The 21,414-nt window shown below is 38.2% G+C and overlaps 1 protein-coding gene across 1 annotated transcript in view; it reads left to right on the forward strand.

Annotated features, from left to right (window-relative positions):
* The window catches only part of HSD17B11 (hydroxysteroid 17-beta dehydrogenase 11), a gene marked incomplete at its 3' end in the record, with an annotated part of 40,760 nt that extends 30,167 nt beyond the window's left edge, over positions 1–10,593 (forward strand). Inside the window, exons 6-7 of the mRNA XM_080697209.1 lie at positions 6,849–6,965; positions 10,503–10,593. Of these exons, the coding sequence (XP_080553335.1) occupies positions 6,849–6,965; positions 10,503–10,593 (208 nt within the window). The remainder of the gene's footprint in view (positions 1–6,848; positions 6,966–10,502) is intronic.
* Between the last annotated feature and the right edge of the window lie 10,821 nt (positions 10,594–21,414).

Genomic DNA, 21,414 nt, shown 5'->3' on the forward strand with positions numbered 1-21,414 from the left:
CTTAGCCGGGCATGGTGGCGCATGCTTGTAATCCCAGCATTCAGGAGGCTGAGACTGGAGGATCACGGTTCTCAGACAGCCTCAGCTACTTAGTGAGGCACTCCGTAATTTAGTGAGACCCTGTTTCAAAATAAAGAATAAAAAATAGGGTAGGGGGTATAGCTCAGAGGTTGAATGCCCCTGAGTTTGATCCCTAGACCAGCCAAATAAAATCAAAAAAACAAGGTCTTGCTAGGCTGCTGAGGCTTGTCTCAAACCTACAATCCTTCTGTTTCAGCCTCCCATGTACTGGGATTACAAGTGTATACCACCACACCTGAATATAAAGAGAAAATAGTTTTAAAAGGGAGAAAGATAAAATATTATTTATTTTGAGATGACTGACTTATAAAGAGAGAAGGTTAATATTAATTCACATATTTGGAGGTTCCAGAGCACAGCAGTCCGGTGCCATACCTTCCCGCCTGTGGCAAGATAGCACATCATGGTGAGAGCCTGTGGGAGGGCAAAAGTGCTCACTTTTGTTCATGAAGCAAAAGAAAGAAAGAGAAAGGGCCGGAGCCCCCTCTCTCCTTCAAAGGCACGCCCACAGTGACCTTCCACCAGGCTCCACCTCTTAAAGGGTCCATCACCTCCCAGTAGCAGCAAGCTGGGGACTACGCCTTTAACAACTGGACCTTTGCAGGGGACACTACAGGATTCTTATGATCCCCCTTTTATAGAAAAGAAACTGCAATTTGAAAAAAATAATTCCTATCTAGGTATCTCTGATTCCAAATGCCCTACCATCACAATACTAGCATTATTTTTTATTAACAAAGATTTTTGTGTATGTGATACTAGGGATTGAACCCAGGGGGATTCTACCTCCAAGCTATACCCTCAGCCCTATTTTCTATTCTTTATTTTGAAACAGTCTCAGCTGAGCATGATGGAACACACTTGTAATTCCAGTACTTGGGAGGCTGGGATAGGAGGATCCTGGGTTGCCGGCCAGCCTCAGCTACTTAGTGAGGTCCTTCACAACTTAGTGAGTCCCTGTTTCAAAATAAAGAAGAAAAATAGGGATGAGGGTGTAGCCTGGAGGTAGAATGCCCTTGGGTTCAATACAAAGAAAGAAAGAAAGAAAGAAAGAAAGAAAGAAAGAAAGAAAGAGGGAGGGAAGGAAGGAAGGAAGGAAGGAAGTCGGTCTCACTAAGTTGCAGAGTGTCTCACAAGGTTGTTGAGGCTGGCTTTAAACCTTCAATCCTCCTGTCTCAGCCTCCCAATTACTAGGATTACAGATATATATCAGCACGCCCAGCTTTAGGTTGACTTTAATATCAGAATAATTGTGACCTCATAAAACAAGTTGAAAAGCTTCCTCTTCTGATATATTTTGGAAGAATTCGGCAAAAGTTGATATCAATTCTTCCTTGACATAAAAGAGAATTTGTCACGAAGCCATCTATTTCTGGTCTTTCCTGGAATTGTTTTGAACACTGATTAAATCTCTCATTAAAGATCTAATCAGATTTTCTGTTCTTGAGTCACTTGGGCAGTTTGTATATTCCCAGGAATTTGAGCATTTCATCTAGAGTTTCTAATTTGTTGGCATTCAGTTGTGCATGGTACTGTCTGTTTTCTTTTCTGGATTTAGTATTTTGAGACTGCCTTATTTTTTCCTTAGGTATTCTAGCTAAATTAATTTTTTTAATATTCAAAGAATCAAATTTTCATTTCACTGACTTTGTTGTTTTTATGTTCTCTATTTCACTTATCTATGATTTTTTTTTTGGGGGGGTAGTAGTGGGGATTGAACCCTGGGGTATTGTACCTCCAAGCTATACCCCCAGCCTTGTTTGTGGGGGGTTGTGCGCTTGCAGGTGAGTGGTGTTAGGGATGGAACCCAGGGGCGTTCTACCTCTGAGCTACATCCCCAGCCCAATTTTTTATTCTTTATTTTGAAACAAGGTCTCACTAAGTTGCAGAGAGCCTAAGTATCTGAGGCTGGCCGTAAACCTGAATCCTCCTGTCTCAGCCTCCTAAGTACTGGGATTACAAGCGTGCACCACCACGCCTGGCTTTTTATTTCTTTTTGAAACAGGGTCTCACTAGTTTGATGAGAGTCTCACTATTTGCTGAGGTTGTCCTGAAATATGCACACCTCCTGTCTCAGCCTCCCAAGTACTGGGATTATAGGCTCACACCATCACATCTGGCCTCATCTGTGAATTAATCATTATTTTATCTTGCCTTGTTTCATTTTGCTTTGTTTGGTTTGCTTTATTTTTGTAGTTTAAGGTGAAATTTCACATTATTGATTTGATATTTTTCTTCTTTTGTTTTGTTTGTTGTACTGAAGATTGAACCCAGGGGCATTTTTCCTCCAAGCTATACCCTACCCCTTTTTTATTTTTATTTTGAAACAGAATCTCTCTAGGTTGTCAATAATGCTCACAAAAATGCTGAAGCCAGTCTCAAACCTGCAGTCCTCCTGTCTCAGCCTCTTAAGCTTTTACTTCTCCTGTAATATAGGCATTTCCTCCTATGAATTTCTCTCTGAGCACTGCGTCCCATAAGTTATGGAAAAGTCTCTCATTTCTTTTGATCTCATTTATTTTCTAATTTTATGCAATTTTTTCTTTATCCTGTTGGTTATTTAAAGATGCATCAGTTGATATCCATATATTTGTAAATTTTTATACTGATTTTTTTTCTTTCTTTCTTTTTTTTATTTGAAATTGAAACCAGGGGCATTCAACCTCTGAGCTACATGCACCCCTTTTTTATTTTGAAACAAGGTCTTGTTAAATTGCTGTGGATCTCACTAATTTTCTGAGGTAGGCCTTGAACCTGTGATCCTCCTATCTCAGCCTCTCTGAGCATTGAAATTATAGATGTGGTTTCTAATTAAACTCCCTTGTGGTCAGAAATTACACTTTGTATAATTTTAGTCTTTTTAAACTTGCTGTAACAGAGCACCACCATTGGGAGCCAAAACTGTAATGGAGTGAGATGGCGACATGGGTTCTTGTTCTTAGCTAATTTAGAAAAAATAGCCAGAACTATACTGCTTCAAGCTTAAGCAATTTTTATTATTACAACGGCAGAGAGAAGGGACAAAATTATTAAAGCACTACATCAGAGGGACGACGTAGTGGGGTGCTTGAAAATAAGACACTGAAGTTTTGAACATAGAACAATTTTTATAAAGATTCATTATCTCCCATCTTGCTTAACCAATAGTCTTCCTATCTGCTCCTGACCGGACTAGGTGTGGGCCCGCTCATTATCTCTGGTGCAAGCCTTTTTATTTTTTTATTTTTATTATTATTATTATTATTTTTATTTTTATTTTTTTGGTGGTACTGGGGTTCCTGGAAGCCCTTCTACCTCCGGGCTACACTCCCAGACCTATTTTTACATTTTTATTTGGAAACAGGGTCTCCTAAGCCAGTTCGCGGGGCTGGCTTCGAACCTGAGCGATCCTCCTGTCTCTGCCTCCCAAGCGCGGGGATTACAAGCGTGGGCCACCACGCCCGGCATGGTGCAAGCCTTTTGATATGATTATGAGGATTTACTATCTCCCAACCTGCTTGACCAAAAGCCTTCTTCCTGCCCTGATACAAGTGTGGGCCAGCCCCTCATCTCCAGTGCAAGTCTTTGTTAAGACCAAGATGTGTTACTTGGTTAACAAAGTCAGGGGTCCCATGGTATCTGCCCTCTTTGAGGAAGGCTTGTACCATTTTGTCCCATCCTTGGGGAGTTTTAGCCTATCTGCTAGAAGTTATTTGTTATGTAAACTTGTCTTTACAATATGAAGGCCCTGGGATACAACTCTTTGTGTACTTGGTAATCACTTTTGGTAACAGCTGCCTCCCTTCCCTGCTTGAGTGTCTGCGCAGCACCCAGGTCCTGACTACTTTTTACATTTTGAAATGAATACTAAAGCAATTTTCAAATACCAACACATTCCCTGGCACTCACTGAAACTTGTTTTGTGTTCTGATACCTGGTCTGACTTAGAGAGGACTTTCTGTATGTTTTGAAAAGAATGTGTGTTCTATTGTTAGGTGGAGTGTTTTACATGTATTGGTCTAGCTGATTTATAGTATTGCTGACGTCTTCTGTTTTTTTTACCAGTCTCCTGTCCAGTTATTTCAATTGTTGTTGAAAGTGGGGATTAAAGTCTCCAACCATTATTGCCAAAGCTGTGTCTGCCTCCCTTCCATTTCACAGGTTTGGCTTCATATAATTTGGGTTTCTACTGTTAGGTGAATAACCAATTTTTAATCCTTTTCTGAATTAAGTTATCTCTTTCCAATTAATGATATAAATAATAATTTAATTTATTAGATTAAGTGTAATTGAGTGTTCTGATTTTCGTTTGATAGTCAAGTTTTAAAATGTCTATTCTTCTACCTTAATGTATACCACTCTATTTTTTCTATAGGTATATAAGAGTTTATGTGTGTTTGTATATAAACTCTTAATTTAATTGGTGTTATTCAATTAAAACTAATACCTGTATTAAAACTAATAATGCATTTATTAGTTTTAATTGGATAGCACCAAAAAGAGAAAAGAGTAGATAAGAAGGTGCCATTTGTGTCAGACACCACGATGCTGTCCCACAATCATAGTAATTGGGAGTCTGAAATAGGAGAATCACAGGTTTGAGGCCAACCTCAGCAATTTAGTGAGACCCTGTTTCAAAATAAAATATAAAATAGGGCTAGGGCCAGGCATGGTGGCACACACTTGTAATCCCAGCCTTTGGGAGGTTAAGATAGGAGGATCATGGTTCTCAGACAGCCTCAGCTACTTAGTGAGGCCCTCTGAAATTCAGTGAGACCCTGTTTCAAAATAAAGAATAAGCCGGATGTGGTGGCGCACACTTCTAATCCCCACGCTTGGGAGGCTGAGACAGGAGGATTGCACAGGTTCGAAGCCAGCCTCAGCAACTTAGTGAGACTCTGTTTCCAAATAAAGTATAAAATAGGTCTGGAAGTACAGCCTGGAAGTAGAAAGCCTCTGGGTTCCATCCCCAGTACCACCAAAAAACAAACAAACAAAAAGAATAAAATGGGTCTGGGGGTATAGCTCAGAGGTAGAAAGCCCTTGGGTTCCATCCCCAGTACTACATTAAAAGGGGAAAAAAAGTGACATTTGTGGAACAGTGGCTGTAGCTTAGTGGTAAAGCACTTTTTGCCTGGCATGTATGAGGTCCTGGATTTAATCTCAAGTACTAAAACAAACAATCAAAAGTGACCTTTGTGTATATTATAAAACTGTACAATGTGTATTTTCATTTCACCATCTCATTGTGAATGGAGGGCTTGTGCTAGCTTGACTCATTCAATGGTGTTATGTTGGTAGCTTAACATCAGCCATCATGAAAGTACACTGGGAAATCAGCAAAACTGGAATTTTTGTTCCTTGGAGAGCCAGTTGTTAAACCATCACACCACAGCCTTATCATCATTTTTCAGATTAAGAAACAACGTCAATGAAAATTTACAGGAGATAACCAAAGTTCTTCTAAACTGAAAATATTCTCCTTTCAATTTCCTTCCTCCGCCACCATGTGCCCTTTTCCCCACCCACACAGATTGACCCAACGTGCTTTTGTCCAGTTTCTACAAAATTCATTAGAACACTTATTTAGGATTTGCGACTCTCATTGTTAGAATGTTGGGGAAAAGCATGTTTCCAAGAACTGGCATTTTAATGATGAAGATTTTATTCTGCCAACAAATTAAATTGTTCTCTAAAAGCATTTCCTTGGGGCCCTTTTACCCCATGGTATTGGAGTGGCTACATTTCTCTACCTAAGAATTTTAGGTAGAAAGCAGAGCATTAAGGTAGGTTCTTCCAGCTCCGCACCGCTTGATCGGCAGGTCCCCAAGGCCAGAGTGTGGACAAGGGAGTGGACTGTGTTGTTGACACAGGTGGTCATAAACTTTTCAGGGAGTGTGGGAATATAGAAGGCTGGTAGCAATGTGGTTTTTTTTTTTGTTTTTTTTTTTTTTTTTTTTGTTTTTTTTTCTTGTGGTGCTGGAATTGAACCCAGAGGCAGAGGCATTTTACCTCGGAGCTACACCCCCAGTCCTATTTTTTCTTTTTTCTTTTGAAATAGGGTCTCATTAAGTTGCAAAGGGCATCACTAAGTAGCTGAGGCTCGCCACAAACCCGTCATCCTTCTATCTCAGCCTCCCTAGTACTGGGATTACAAGTGAGCACCACCATGTCGGGCTCACATCTAGATTTTTAAAAGCCAGTTTTTAGGGATCACCTCCTGGTCTGCGCTGCATGTACCTGGGTGATTACACAGTGACTGCTTCACATAGAACTAAGTTTCAAGGCTGAAAAGTAAGTCAAGACCTAATAAGTACTCAGAGTCCCATGTGGAGATTAAGGAGTGTAGCTATCATTTTAATTCCTCTGACACTTCAGATAAAGATACCTAGTATATAACAAAACTTGGATAATGCTACCTGACTTCTTTCTCAAGACTGTGAAGGTTTAAAAGTGAATTTATTAGTCCTAACCTATCTAATTTATTTTCGAGTCCTAGTTACTTCTATATTTTTCATTCATAAAATACGGATTATAGCACCACCTTTATTAGGCTGTTGTAAATCTTCAAGGAGGTAAACCTATGGAGAGGTTTAGCAGAGTGCAGGGGGCTCCCTCTGTTCTTATTATTACTGGAGAAGTAGCTACCGTCACAGACACCTGTGGCATCTGGCCGCCACTTAATAAGTTGTGTGAGGAGTGCTCCTGCAATTTTACTTGTTTGACACCCAACGGAGGCTGAAGCCTCAGTGGAATGTTTTGTTTCTGAACATTGCCTCTGCTTTCAGTTTGGGACCCCCCCTGGAACCTCAACACGTGGTCAGCAAGCTGATGAATGGGATCCTAACTGAGGAGAAAATGATTTCCATCCCCTCCTCTCTTGGCTTTTTAATAGCAATGGAAAGGTAAGCAATGATTATGCCTGTCAACACTAGAACTGAACATTTGTCTATTACGTGTTTTTACTCAGATTTAAAATTAGTTGACACAGTGCAATTAATTGCATGGAGAGGATCAAAGATGCCATCAATTTTTAAAACCACACAGGTTAGTCATTGAAGCAAGATTGGTTTACATATTGGGTAAATAATAATTTCTACACATTTTTAAAGTTTTTTAATTTTTAAGAAAGATGTTTGTATATTTCTGGAAATCTTATAAATTAATAACTCTGAAGACATAATTTTAAGGAATTTTTACATCATGGAATCATAAAACAATGAGATTAAAGGAAACTATAGTTAAATTCTAGGTATTCATTCGCATGTACTATTGAGCTTTTATTTTGCAAAAGAAATACTAAGTAGAGGAATTGCTAAAAAAAAAAATCCTTTATATCTTGAGATGTCCTTGAGCATTACTGCTTCCAATGTGATCCATGGACTAGCAGCCACGGTAGTCCTGGGGAGTTTGTTAAAAAAAGAAAAAAATACAGTCCAGCCTGTTGGCGCACACTTGTAATCCCAGCATTTGGGAGGCTGAGAGAGGAGGATCACAATTTGAGGACAGCCTCAGCTACTTAGTAAGGCCCTTTGCAACTCAGTGAGACCCTGTTTCAAAATAAAATAGGGCTGGGAATGTAACTGGGAGGTAGAATACCCCTGGGTTCAATCCCCAATACCTAAAAAAAAAAAAAAATCTGAATGAAAAATTGCATTTTAATAAGCTCCCCCAGAGGATTCATATGCATATTAAAATTTTAGGATTGGAATGTATATTAAATCTCCCTCGTTTGAAGCTCTGGCTATCAGCTAGGTGCACATTGAGATTCACCTGGGAGGTTTAATACTGCTGGTGCCTGAGACTTTCTCCCCAAGATTCTGACTCATCGCTGTGGAGTGCAGCTGCCCGACCAGGGCCTAGAGAGATGTAGCATCTCTCCAGCTAAATGTAAGCAACAGCCAAGAGTAGAAGCCACCAGTTTGGGGAACACCTCATCACAGCACGCTCCCTTCCCACTCACTGGGGCCAGCTGTGTGGCAAGGAGGCTGGTCAGGGCACAAGAGGAAAGGGAGGAGGTGCCTCAGGCCAGCTGAGAGAGGAAACCTCACGTGCCTGTGCCTTGGGCATCTTCTGGTCTCTGGGGATCAGGACCACTTGGGAAATCTATTCAAAAAACAGATTAAAAAAATTTTTTTTTTAATTTGGTGGTACTAGGAATTGAACTTAATCCCTACCTTGGAGGCATTCTACCTCCAAGCCATACCACACACCCTCAGCCCTATTTAATTTTTTATTTTGAAATAGGTTCTTACTAAGTTGCTAAGGGCCTTGCTAAGTTTCTGAGGCTGGCTATGAACCTGAGAGCCTCCTGTCTCGGCCTCCCACGTGCTGGGATTACAGATGTATGCCACCACACCTAGAAATTTTAACACAGGATATTTGAGCTGTGACCCAGAAATCTGTATTTCAGCAGGTATCTGTCCAAAGATCATAATTTGAGAATTACTTAAGCTAAATACCAAAACATTCAAGAGATCCAAATTCCCTTCTGCTAGAAGCGACGGTTGAACACTCTGGAGCTTTAGTAATAGGACTCAAGGAACTGGGCATGGTGACTCACGCTTGTAATCCCAGTACTTGGGAAGGCTGAGACAGGAGGATCGCATTCACGGACAGCCTCAGCTACTTAGGCCCTTTGCAAATCAGTGAAACCCTGTTTCAAAATAAAGAATAAAAAATAAGGCTTGGAGTATAGCTCGAAGGTAGAATGCCCTTGGGTTCAAAGCTATGATATTTTTAGTGTTGTACATATCATATTACCTAATAAGCACTCAGTCATTGTAGCCCTTTAGAATGTAACCCTCTGAGAAGAGAAAAATTGCCAGTTTTTCATCTTTGTATCCACTGTATTGTGTGTGTGTGTGTGTGTGTGTGTGTGTGTGTGTGTGTGTGTGTGTGGTATTGGGGATGGAACCCAGGGGCATTCTACCTCTGAGCTACCAGCCCTTTTTAAAATTATTATTCTTTATTATGAAACAGGGTTTCACTGAGTTATAAAGGGCCTCACTAAGTAGTAGCCGAGGCTGTCTGCAAACTGCGATCCTCCTGTCTCAGCTCCCAAATTCTGGAATTATAAGCATGCGCCACCACGCCCGGCTATCCCTTGCATTTTAAAGAGTGACTCAAACATGGTTGAATGAAGCTGTGTTTGTGTGATTTGCTCTCATCATGAATATAGATGTTACTGAGTTTCTAGAAAGCTCAGGTTCTTTATCTGTACCATGGAGACAACCATACGACTTGATAGGGCTGAGGGGAGTAAATAGAATAATGCATTTAAAGTACTCAGCTCATCCAGACTTGGTGGCGCACACTTGTAATCCCAGTACTTAGGAGGCTCAGACAGGAGGATCTGGGTTCAGGGCCAGCCTCAGCTACTTAGTGCGGCCCTCTGCAACTTAGTGATACTCTGTTTCAAAAATAAAAAGAATAAAAAATAGGGCTGGGGGGTGTAGCACGAAGGTAGAATTCCCCTGGGTTCAATCCCCAACACAATAAATAAATAAATAAATAAATAAATAAATAAATAAAGTGCTCAGCTGGCTGTGAGTACTCAGCACATGGCACGTACTGTTGTTATTACTATTACCATTGTTCTCATCATTGTCTTAATCTCCCGCAGTGAGGTCTGGGTGCTCAATTTCCAACTCTTTTATAGCCATTGGGCAGATCTCTGCATATCTGCCCTCACATATATTCTGTTTAGTTTCTCTCAGATCTATTGAAATGCAACAAACTCCTACATATTCTTTTAAGTATATATTGGAAGAAAAAAGATGAGACATTCATGCCCATGACTTCCAAGACATTGTATATTAGCACCTGGGTTTCTCACAAGAGCGCTGGTGGGACAGGCATTAATTTTCCCATTTACACGTGAGGAATTTAAACTTGAAGGTCAATTAATTTATTCCACTTTATGCTCAAGCTGAGTGCATCGTCTGCATTTTCATTTAGCGATTCTACCTTCCCCAGTCTTTTCGTGGAACATTTAAATGAGATTCTAAATTATAAAGCATAAAATTAGCTTCTTTCTATTCTCATTTCTTGTTCAATGTCAGGTTTCTTTTAACTCTTTTGTATTTCAACTATTCAGTTCTGTACAGTCCTCTCTTAGCTCTTTTGAAAACTAAAGTATATTCGTTTCAAATATATATTATAAATATATGTATATTTGTGTGTGTTTGTGCACATGTACACATATGTATTTCAAAAATATTCAAGGCACTTCTATACTGAAGAAATCGAACCTTCTTCCTTTTCATTTTGAAAAGGAAATGAATTTAATACAAAAGAATATACAATGTGAACTCATAGGAGAAGTTCCTACTTATGTCTAAGGTGAACAGGACATAATACATGATAAATTAAGAATTTTTAAAAGATATTTTCTAAATGCACTTAATTTTCTAATTTATTTTTATGTAACTTTCTTCTAGGTTGCTTCCTGAGCGTTTCCAGATCATTATAAAACGAAGGATGGATATTAAATTTGATGCAGTTATTGGATATAATATTAAAGGACAATGAGTGCCTGGTTTTCTTGAAAACTGATTTATCAGGTTTAAGTTTATTTCATCTAATAGTAATCAGAATTTTAATATTTTAACTTGAGTTTTTCTGAAGCTTTTTTCCTTCGATATCGCCTTTTGAGGTTGTGACAGCGCTTGCTAACTTCATGTAATACAGAAAAGAATCCTAAAAGTTGACCTGATGGAACAGGAGGAAAAGAGCAAAAACAATTATGTTACAATCATTGCTCAGATTTGGGGGCTCACCTAAAAGTTTACAAGATTTGTACTATAAATGTTTAAGATATATTCTACACTTAAATTTCATGTAACTCATGTTTCTTTTATTCAGCACAAAAATCAGAAACTGTAAACAGTCTAGATATAATGAAGAAATATACATGTCTATATACGTGCACACATATACACACTTCTGCACACACACGCAAATGTAGTGGCATTTCACAGTGAATTTCATGAGCTCTCAAACATTCCATCCTACACGTTTTCACTCTGTTTTCTGAGACATACCTCACATTCCAATGCCAAATATTACAGAACAGGAAACGGGACAGAACATGTTGTGAGTATAAAAACATCACTGGGAATTAAGTCAAAGATTGGGAAAATGTACTTCTAAATGCAGCAATAATAAATGGACCAAATATTAACTTTGGTGTTTCCATCGTTTTATCTTAAACAGAACATGGAATAATCTTCAGATTAAAGAAAGCTAAATTATTTCATAAAAAGTCTTTATTTTTAGTGCCTAGAAGTTTTTTGGATATGTAGCTCAGCAAGATGGACTATAAGATCATGCCTGTAATTTGAAAATATAAGGAAATTTGTTAGATTTCTAGTAAAGAAAAGTATTTTTCTTTTTTTTATTGGTGCATTGTAGTCATACTCTTAACGGAGTACAAGATGGTAGGGATATAATATGCACACATAACTCATTTAGCCCTTCCAAAAAAAAGTATTTTTCAAGACTGCTTCAGGCTCATGTACTTGAGGTCAAGATCTTTGATCTTTATGTCAAATAGTTATGTTCAAAACACCTAACAGATAGAATCCCTGTGAAATATAGCAAATGAGCTACACAAGCTCAGAAACTTTATAGTGACTAATTTTCATCCAGATTCTAAAGAGAAGCTAATATTTATTTAACATGTGTCACCATGTCCTAAACACTTGGTTTATATTAGCTTATTCAACGAGTAATCTCATGTCACTGTGGGTACCCGCAGGATGCTGTGCATTCTGTAGAAGTTCTCAGAAATCATCTTGCCACATTCAATTTCTCCCTCTTTCCCATCACTTACCTTGTTCTACTACACATAACCAAAATACAGTTGTTCTTGGACTGAATTCTGCCTCCAGTTGATGTAAGTGCAATAAACTAGATCACTCAGAAGTAGATTTAATTATGTATTTGTTTAAGCTACACCCGTACGAGTTTGCCAGCCACCTGCCAAAGAAGTTAGACTGGGAGAAAGCCTTCAGGAAACTTCAGTTAGATAATTCAGTGTACATCAAAGTATACTAATAATTTCCCCCTTTTTCCCAATTAATATGTTTTGGCTCCTAAAACACTTGTCAGAAATTAACCCATGGATGAACTTTACTATTAGTCAACATCAGAACTAAGCATTGCTTCTTTGGCTATTATAGTGACAGAAGGGGAGTCCATCCCATTGACTGTTAACCACGTGCCGGGCACAGTTTGCCATTTACTCTCACAGCAGTCCTATTCAGCAGAATTGTCAGAAGGAGTAAACCATCTGTGGACATGGCAGTGGTAGCAGGAACCCAGAAAAAGAACCTTCAAGTTTGACTGAAGTCCTTCTCCACAGATAAGGTGAAGAAGGTTCTGGGTTTTATTCTCTACATTTCTTTAAAAAACTTGTTCTAATTTACCAGCCTCAGGCAATTATTCTTGTGACTCAAAGTCTAAAAGCTTTTTTTGTCTTAATATATTTTATATGTTGTAATTAATATAATTATATAAATATATAATATACATAATTGAGTATACAACAAATTTTTGTTATACTATATAAGGCCTATGAAGATAAATTACTTAAGAAATTTATATTGAAATAGAATAACTTGAATTATATTATGAGAAATACCCTGATATTTTTTTCTATTTTTCAGAATTAGTGAATAATAGGAATGCGAAATAGGCAATAAAAATAAATACATTAGCCAGTGCGGTGGCACACGCTTGTAATCCCTGCGCTTGGGAAGCAGAGACACGAAGATAGCGCAGGTTCGAAGCCAGCCGCGCTGGCTTAAGAGACCCTGTTTCCAAATTTAAAAAGTATTAAAAAAAAAAATAGGTCTGGGAGTGTAGCCCAGAGGTAGAAGAGTTTCCAGGAACCCCAGTACCACCAAAAATAAATAAATAAATAATAAATAATAAATTAATAAATACATTAAAATATATGACATGCCTACTTTTACTGCATTAATTTACATATACATTAGACTGAATATTGCATACAATGAATAATTATGAATATATGCATATGTTCTATATATTTTATTTTATTATTTTTTATTGGTGTATTATAGCCATACGTCTTAGTGGAGTATAAGATGGTAGAGGCATTTGTTTTGAGTTTTTGTTGTTGTTTGTAATACTGGGGATTGAAACCAGAGGCATTCTACCTACAAGTTACATCCCCAGCTCAAGTTTACTTTTTGTTTTGAAATGGTCTCAATAGGTCACTGAGAATCTTGCTGTGTTGCTAAGACTGTTCTTGATTGAACTGGTGATTCTCCTGCCTCAGCCTCCCAAGTACTGAAATTACAAGCGTGTACCACCACAACTGATGTAAATGTTATTTGAATGAAGTTAATCCAATCTTGAAATCTACTCAATTATCTGATGAGAAAATCTATCTCAGTCATCCACAGGGCCACTCCTGAGTATCATACTCAAGTTTATGTTGTCTTTGGGTAAAGTGAGAAAGATTCCTCACTGTCAACTATCATGATACTCTGTGGTCCTACACTAAGGCATCCTTCGATGGTAAATGGACCTCTCACTTGCAGGGTACAAAATTCTTGACTGTAGCTGGGAATCCAGCCTCCCTGGAAAACCCACAAAGTCTTCATTTGAGCCCTAGCTATCATCCTGTTCCCTGGCCATGGGGCTGCTAGGACTCACCAGCTTTTTCCTGTTCCCTTTGAGACTACCCCAGGGCCACCACTCTCATGTGTCAGACATCTAATCATTTTATTGGAAACAAGGATTAAAAAGAATAAGAAATCAGCCAGGCATGGTGGCGCATGCCTGTAGTCCTAGTACTCAGGAGGCTGAGACAGGAGGATCACGGGTTCTCAGTCAGCCTCAGCTACTTAGTGAGGCCCTCTGCAACTTAGTGAGACCCTGTTTCAGATGAAGAAAAAAAATAGGGCTGGGGGTGTAGTTTGGAGGTGGAATGTTCCTCTGTTTATTACCCAGTAATGCAAATAATAATAATAATAATAATAATAATAATAATAATAATAAAATAAAAACAAAAAGGAATCATCTAATGATATAGATGGCAACATAGATGAATCTAAACAGTATGCCAAGTTAAACACGTCTGGAAAGGTTACATACAGTAGTACTCCATCAACATAAGTACATTTTAATAAGGTCTATATATTAGATAATGGTGTTTGTTAATTTCTTGATTTTGATCTTTTTTCTTGGGACTAGGGATTGAACCTAGGTTCATTCCACCTTTGAACTACACCCCACACCTTTTGTGTATGTGTGTGCTACCGGAGATGGAACCCAGGGGCATTCTGACTCCGAGCTACACCCCCAGCCCTATTTTTTTTTTTTATTTTTAATTCTTTGTTTTGAAGCAGGGTTTCGCTGAGTTGCACAGGACCTCACTAAGTAGTAGCTGAGGCTGTCAGTAAACCGCGATCCTCCTGTCTTAGTCTCCCAAATGCTGGGATTACAAGCATGCGCCACCACTCTGGGCTCACTCCCACACCTTTTTTGATTTGTGTTTTGAAGCAGGGTCTTGCTAGGTTGCTGTGATCCTCCTGTCTCAGTCTCCCAAGTACTGAAATTGCAGGCATGTACCATCACACCTAGTGATTTTGTTCACTTTATTATGATTTGGTAAGAGAATGTAATTTTTTAGGAAATAATGTAAAGGGGTATAACATCTTCAATATACTCAGTTTGGACAAAAGTTATCTATAAATAAAGAGGATGTTAAAAAAAAAAGCGTAAGAAATCAAGACAAGAAAAAAGGTTAAAAGTGACCAATGGTACATTTTTTTTTCTTTTTTCTTTTCTTTTTTTTTTTTTTTTGGTGGTGGTACTGGGGTTCCTGGAAACCCTTCTACCTCCGGGCTACACTCCCAGACACCTTTTTTAAAAATATTTTTTATTTGGAAACAGGGTCTCTTAAGCCAGTGCGGCTGGCTTCGAACCTGCGCGGTCCTCCTGTCTCCACTTCCCAAGCGCAGGGATTACAAGCATGCACCACCATGCCCAGCCCAATGGTACATTTTCAACACCAACTTTGCTAGAGACTAAATGGTAAAATATTTTTTTGTTGTAAAGAAGGGAAACAGTGATCAAGAGTCTCATCTCTACAGTTAGGCAATAAATATATTATCTTAGTCAATTCTATGTGGTATACCTCACCATCCCCATTTTATAGATGAGATAACTCTATCCCCGAGAAATTAAATATCTTAACCTAAAACTCCACAGCTCGTTACAAGATCAAACAGGATTTGAACCCAGACTTGTTGACCTCATTCCAATGTCAGTGGAATTCCCAGAGTTGAAATACTGTCCTAAGTATCCTCTACCTAAACTTTTCTTGGTATTCAAACAATTTCAAAATCATCAAATAAAAGATGACAATGGAAACTACTCAACCTACTAATTATTTTAAAATGGACCAAAATGCTACAATTCAGATGCCCAATTATAGCCTAGCCTGTTGCTATATCACCAGTGTTAAAGTTTCCTAAAAGTAAAATAAATATAGGTCAAATATGGGATAGTTTAATCCACAGTGAACACCAAATTCTTCTCCAAAACAGATAGCAATTTTCACTTGACTACCCAGTTTTGTTTTATTTTGTTATTTAAGATGACTATGCCAAGCCTAGACTTAGGGAGATGTATATTTTACATATATAGTCTTTCCTACAATTACAGGTGCTGCAGAAAGAGTACCAAGCAATTTAGTGCAAATGTGCTGTTCTTGGACTTCTTTTTCCTCATCTGTAAAAGATCAGATTAGACTACATAATCTCCAGTTCCAGTTAAATAGATTTTTTTTTTGGTGGTACTGGGGGTGGAACCCAGGGGCTTTTACCTCCAGGCTATCCTCCCAGATCTATTTTTATATTTTATTTGGAAACAGGGTCTTACTAAGTTGCTGAGAGCCTCACTAAGTAGCTGAGGCTGGCTTTGAACCCGTGTGTTCCTCCTGTCTCAGCCTCCCAAGCATGGGGATTACAAGCATGTGCCAATATGCCCGGCTAAATAAATGTCTTAAAGTTAACACAAACAAAATGTACAACAGAAAATTAAAAAAAGAAAAAAGAATATTCTATATTATAATAAACTCATTTTTGCTTAAGTCAAAAAAATAAAATATAAAATGTACAACAAAGAAGGGTACTCCTAAGTGCCCAAGCCAAAATTTTGGAGGTATAACCTACCTCCTTTCTTTTCCTTATCTCACCAAAATCCCCAGCACACATTCACAATTAGTCAGCATTCCCACAGTTCTTTTTTCTAGCCTGGATCACTCTTCTGAAGTCCAACCACATATCCAAGTGTCTGAGATACCTTCACCTGTACTGCCAACAGGCATTTCAGTGGGGGTGAGGGAGAGCAGAGTCAGGAAGTGTTTCAATTTAATAAATTCCATAGATGACTTTAGTTTAGTTGAGAAAATCTTACTGAGAGTAACTCATCCAAAAATGTGACATGAAGAAAGTAAGTTGAAGTTATTTTCAGTCATATCAGAAGGAAACATGTTCAAAATAAGTTGAACATTGTACTTGTGAAAATATGTTAAAATGAAGCCAGTGATGTCATAAAGACATATAAAAAGTCACCCAAAATATGAGAAACAACTGGCATAGATTGTATGTTTCTAGCATTATTGAATCTAAGTAGGACCCTGTATTTTGGGAACAGGAATATTCTGGTCCCTAGAAAATCCACCCCCCCCCCCAAATGGTTCACCAGATTATCTCATAGGCTGAATGTTTTCAGCACTGAAATTATCTGAGAACAACATTGTTTTTTGTTGATTTTGTTGGTTAGGGTGTTTTGTTTTGTTGTTACTTGTTTCTGTGGTACTGCGCATTGAACCCAGAGGCATTCTACCTCAAAACTACAACCCTAGCCTTTTTTTATTATTTGCTTTGAAAGAGAGTCTCCCCAGGTTGCTGAGAGTCTTGTTAAGTTGCTGAGACTGGCCATGAACCTGTGATCCTCCTATCTCAGCTTCCTAGGTATGTACCACCATACCTAGCTGACATTAAGTCTCTTTTATTTTCTTGGTGTTTCTTAATTCTTTTACTCACACAAATATCACCCCCAAAATAATCTAGATCCTAGATTTTTGAACTGCTTTTTTTTTTATAGTATATGGGTAACATATGAATTCAAATAGTGTTAGTCTTCTGGTCTGGCCCCCGCTGAACAGTTACAGAATCAACCTGAAGACAGGTTCCTGCATTGCAGCCTATGTGAGGGTTTAATCAAAACTACCCAGCATCATATAAAAATCTCTGCAAATCTACCTGCAGGATTAAGTATCTAATACAGGACTTTTTTTTTTTTTGGTGGTACTGGGGTTCCTGGAAACCCTTCTACCTCCGGGCTACACTCCCAGACCTATTTTTTATACTTTTTTATTTGGAAACAAGGTCTCTCTAAGCCAGTGTGGCTGGCTTCGAACCTGCACAATCCTCCTGTCTCCACCTCCCAAGCACGGGGATTACAAACGTGTGCCACCATGCCTGGCTAATCCAGGACTTTTAAAATATATAAATACACTCAAGGTTCAAACTTAAGGAACCAGTTATACTCTCTCAAATGCAATATGATATAGCATAGGCCAGAGTGTCTCGCCCAGAACTACTGACACCTGGGCTGGGTAATTCTATGTTTCAGTACACAGGACTTTCCTAAGCATTATAAAATTTTAATAAGCATTCCTGGCCTCTATGCACTAGATGCCAGTTCCATGCCTGATTTGTGACAACCAAAATGTCTCTATATGTACCCACAAGTACCCTGTAGAACTACAGTAACCCTAACTCAGAACTGCTGGGTAAGTTACAAGTTGGGGGCTCCAGAACCAGACTTCCTGGGTTTAAATTTTCACTCTAAGTGTGTAACTGTCAACAAGTTATTTACCTTCCCTGTACATCAGTTCCTCCTCTGTACAATGAAGATTTTATTTTTTTTTTTTTTTTTTTTTTATTATTTTTTTATTTTTTTTTTATTTATTTATTTATTTATTTTTTTTAACAATTTTTTTTATTGAACATAAATAGTATACATTTACACTATATTTGGTGCCCTCTCCCCCCGCCCCCGTTTTCTCCCCCCCCCCCACCAATGGTTGGCCAGGTTAACCATGTCTTATTCATAATTTTACACATGTTCAGGTGAAGATGCTCCTTAATCAAGATCGGCCTTTCTCCTCTCCTATCTTTCCATTAAAACTTAGCTAGTATTTCCCCTCTAATATCTGGGGTCCTACTGGTATCCTTTGTGTTTTCTAGTTTGGGCATATTAGAGGAAACATGTGTATCTTCTCCTTCTGTGCTTGGCTGATCTCACTTAACATGATGCTTTCCAGGGCTTTCCATCTTCTTGCAAATGATAAAATTTTGTTCTTCTTTATGGCTGAATAGAATTCCATTGTGTGTATTTCCCACAGTTTTGCTATCCATTCATCTGTTGATGGTGATCTGGGTTGGATCCATATTTTGGCTATTACAAATTGTGCTGCTATGAACATAGGTATGCATATGTTGCTGTATTTCTCTGAATTCAACCCTTTTGGAAAGATACCCAGGAGTGGTATAGCTGGATCATATGGTGGATCTATTCCCACCTTTCTTAGGAATCTCCACACAGATCTCCATAGTGGCTGAACTAGTTTGCACTCCCACCAACAGTGTAAAAGAGTTCCTCTTTCCCCACATCCTCGCCAGCATTTGTTGTTGTTTGATTTCTTTATGCTTGCTACTCTCACTGGGGTTAGATGGAATCTCAGTGTAGTTTTGATTTGCATCTCCCTGATGGCCAGTGATGAAGAACATCTTTTCATGTATCTATTAGCCCTTTGTATCTCTTCTTTTGTGAAGTGTCTATTTAGTTCATTTGCCCATTTCTTGATTGGGTTGTTTGTTTTGTTGGTGTAGAGCCTTTTGAGCTCTTTGTATACTCTGGATATTAGCCCCCTATCAGAATGGTGGCTGGTAAAGATCCTTTCCCATTCTGTAGGCTTCCTCTTTAGGTTATTGATAGTTTCCTTTGATGAGAAGAAACTTTTTAGTTTAATGTTATCCCACTTGTTTATTCTTGCTTTAATTTCCTGAGCTTTGGAGGTTTTGTTGAGAAAGTTACTGCCTGTGCCAATATGTTGTAGTGTTGAACCTATGTTCTCCTCTACTAACTTCACCGTCTCAGGTCTAATTTCTAAGTCTTTGATCCATCTTGAGTTGATTCCTGTGTTAGGTGAGATATAGGGGTTTAGATTCATCTTTTTACAAATGGCTAGCCAGTTCTCCCAGCACCACTTGTTGAAAAGGCTGTCTTTTCTCCAGCGTATGTGTTTGGCCCCTTTGTCAAAGATTAATTGACTAAAGATGTGTGGGTTTGTTTCTGTATCTTCTATTCTAATCCACTGGTCAGTATATCTGTTTTTGTGCCAGTACCATGCTGTTTTTACTACTATTGCTCTATAGTATAGTTTGAAGTCTGGGATTGTAATGCCTCCTGCGTGTTTCTTGTTATTGAGAATTGCTTTGGCTATTCTAGGTCTTTTCTTTCTCCATATGAAGTTCATGATTGATTTTTCTAGGTCTCTGAAGAATGTCACTGGTATTTTAATGGGAATTGCATTGAACCTATAGATCAGTTTTGGCAGAATGGCCATTTTGATGATATTTATTCTGCCTATCCATGAGCACGGGAGATCTTTCCATCTTCCAAGGTCTTCTTCTATTTCTTTCTTTAATGTTTTATAGTTTTTGTTGTAGAGGTCTTTTACATCTTGGGTTAGGTTTATTCCTAGGTATTTTATTGGTTTTGAGGTTATAGTGAATGGAATTGTTGTTTTTGTTTCCTTCATTGTGGATTCGTTGTTGGCATAAAGAAAGGCCACTGATTTCTTTAGGTTGATTTTGTAACCTGCGACTTTGCCGAATTTGTCGATCAGCTCCAGAAGTCTTTTGGTTGAGTTCTTTGGGTCTTCCAGGTAAAGGATCATGTCATCTGCGAATAAGGATAATTTCACTTCCTCTCTTCCTATGTGGATTCCTTTGATTTCCTTCTCTTGTCTGATTGCTGCAGCAAGAGTCTCAAGGACTATATTGAAAAGGAGAGGTGAAAGTGGGCATCCTTGTCTTGTTCCTGACTGTAGCGGAAATTCTTGCAGTTTTTCCCCATTCAATATAATGTTGGCTTTGGGTTTGCAGTATATTGCCTTGATGATGTTGAAGTACTTTCCTTCTATCCCAATTTTTTGCAGTGTTTTTAACATAAATGGGTTTTGGATTTTGTCGAATGCTTTTTCAGCATCTATTGCTATGATGATGTGGTTTTTGTTCTTGGTTCTATTTATGTGGTGAATAACATGTATTGATTTGCGTATGTTGAACCAGCCTTGTTTTTCTGGGATGAAACCGACTTGGTCGTGATGAATTATTCTCTTGATATAGTTTTGAATGCGTATAGCTAGTATTTTGTTTAGAATTTTTGCATCTATGTTCATTAAGGATATTGGTCTGTAGTTTTCCTTTCTTGAGGTATCTTTATTTGGTTTGGGGATTAATGTGATACTGGCCTCATAGAAGGAATTTGGAAGAGTTCCATCTCTTTCAATTTCCCGGAACGTGTTATGAAGTATTGGTATTAGTTGTTCACTGAAGGTTTTGTAGAATTCAGCTGGGAACCCATCTGGGCCTGGGCTTTTCTTTGGTGGAAGAATTTTTATTGCCGTTTCTATTTCTTTGGTTGTTATTGGTTGGTTTAGGCTTGCTATGTCCTCTTGGTTGAGTGTAGGAAGGTTAACTGTGTTTAGAAATCTGTCAATTTCATCCAGGTTTTCAAATCTATTGGAGTATAAATTTTTAAAGTAGTTTCTGATAATGTTTTGAATTTCTTCACTATCAGTGGTGATATCTCCTTTTTCATTTCTAATTTTGGTAATTTGAGTTGATTCTCTTTTTCTTTTGGTTAGGTTGGCCAGGGGTTTATCAATTCTATTAATCTTTTCAAAGAACCAACTTTTTGTTTTATTGATTCTTTGAATTGTTTTTTTGTTCTCTATTTCATTTATTTCTGCTCTAATTTTGATGATTTCTCGTCTTCTGCTGGCTTTGGGAATGGATTGTTGCAGAATTTCTAGATCCTTGAGTTGTTTCATTAGGTTCTTTACTTGGTGGTTCTCCATCCTTTTTATGTGGGCACTCAATGCGATAAACTTTCCTCTTAGTACTGCCTTCATGGTGTCCCATAGGTTTTGGTGGGTTGTGTCTCTGTTTTCGTTTGTTTCCATAAATTTCTTTATTTCTTCCCTAATTTCTGCTCTTACCCATTCGTCATTTA

Source organism: Muscardinus avellanarius (assembly GCF_963383645.1).
Source record: "Muscardinus avellanarius genome assembly, chromosome: 6".
Taxonomy (NCBI): domain Eukaryota; kingdom Metazoa; phylum Chordata; class Mammalia; order Rodentia; family Gliridae; genus Muscardinus; species Muscardinus avellanarius.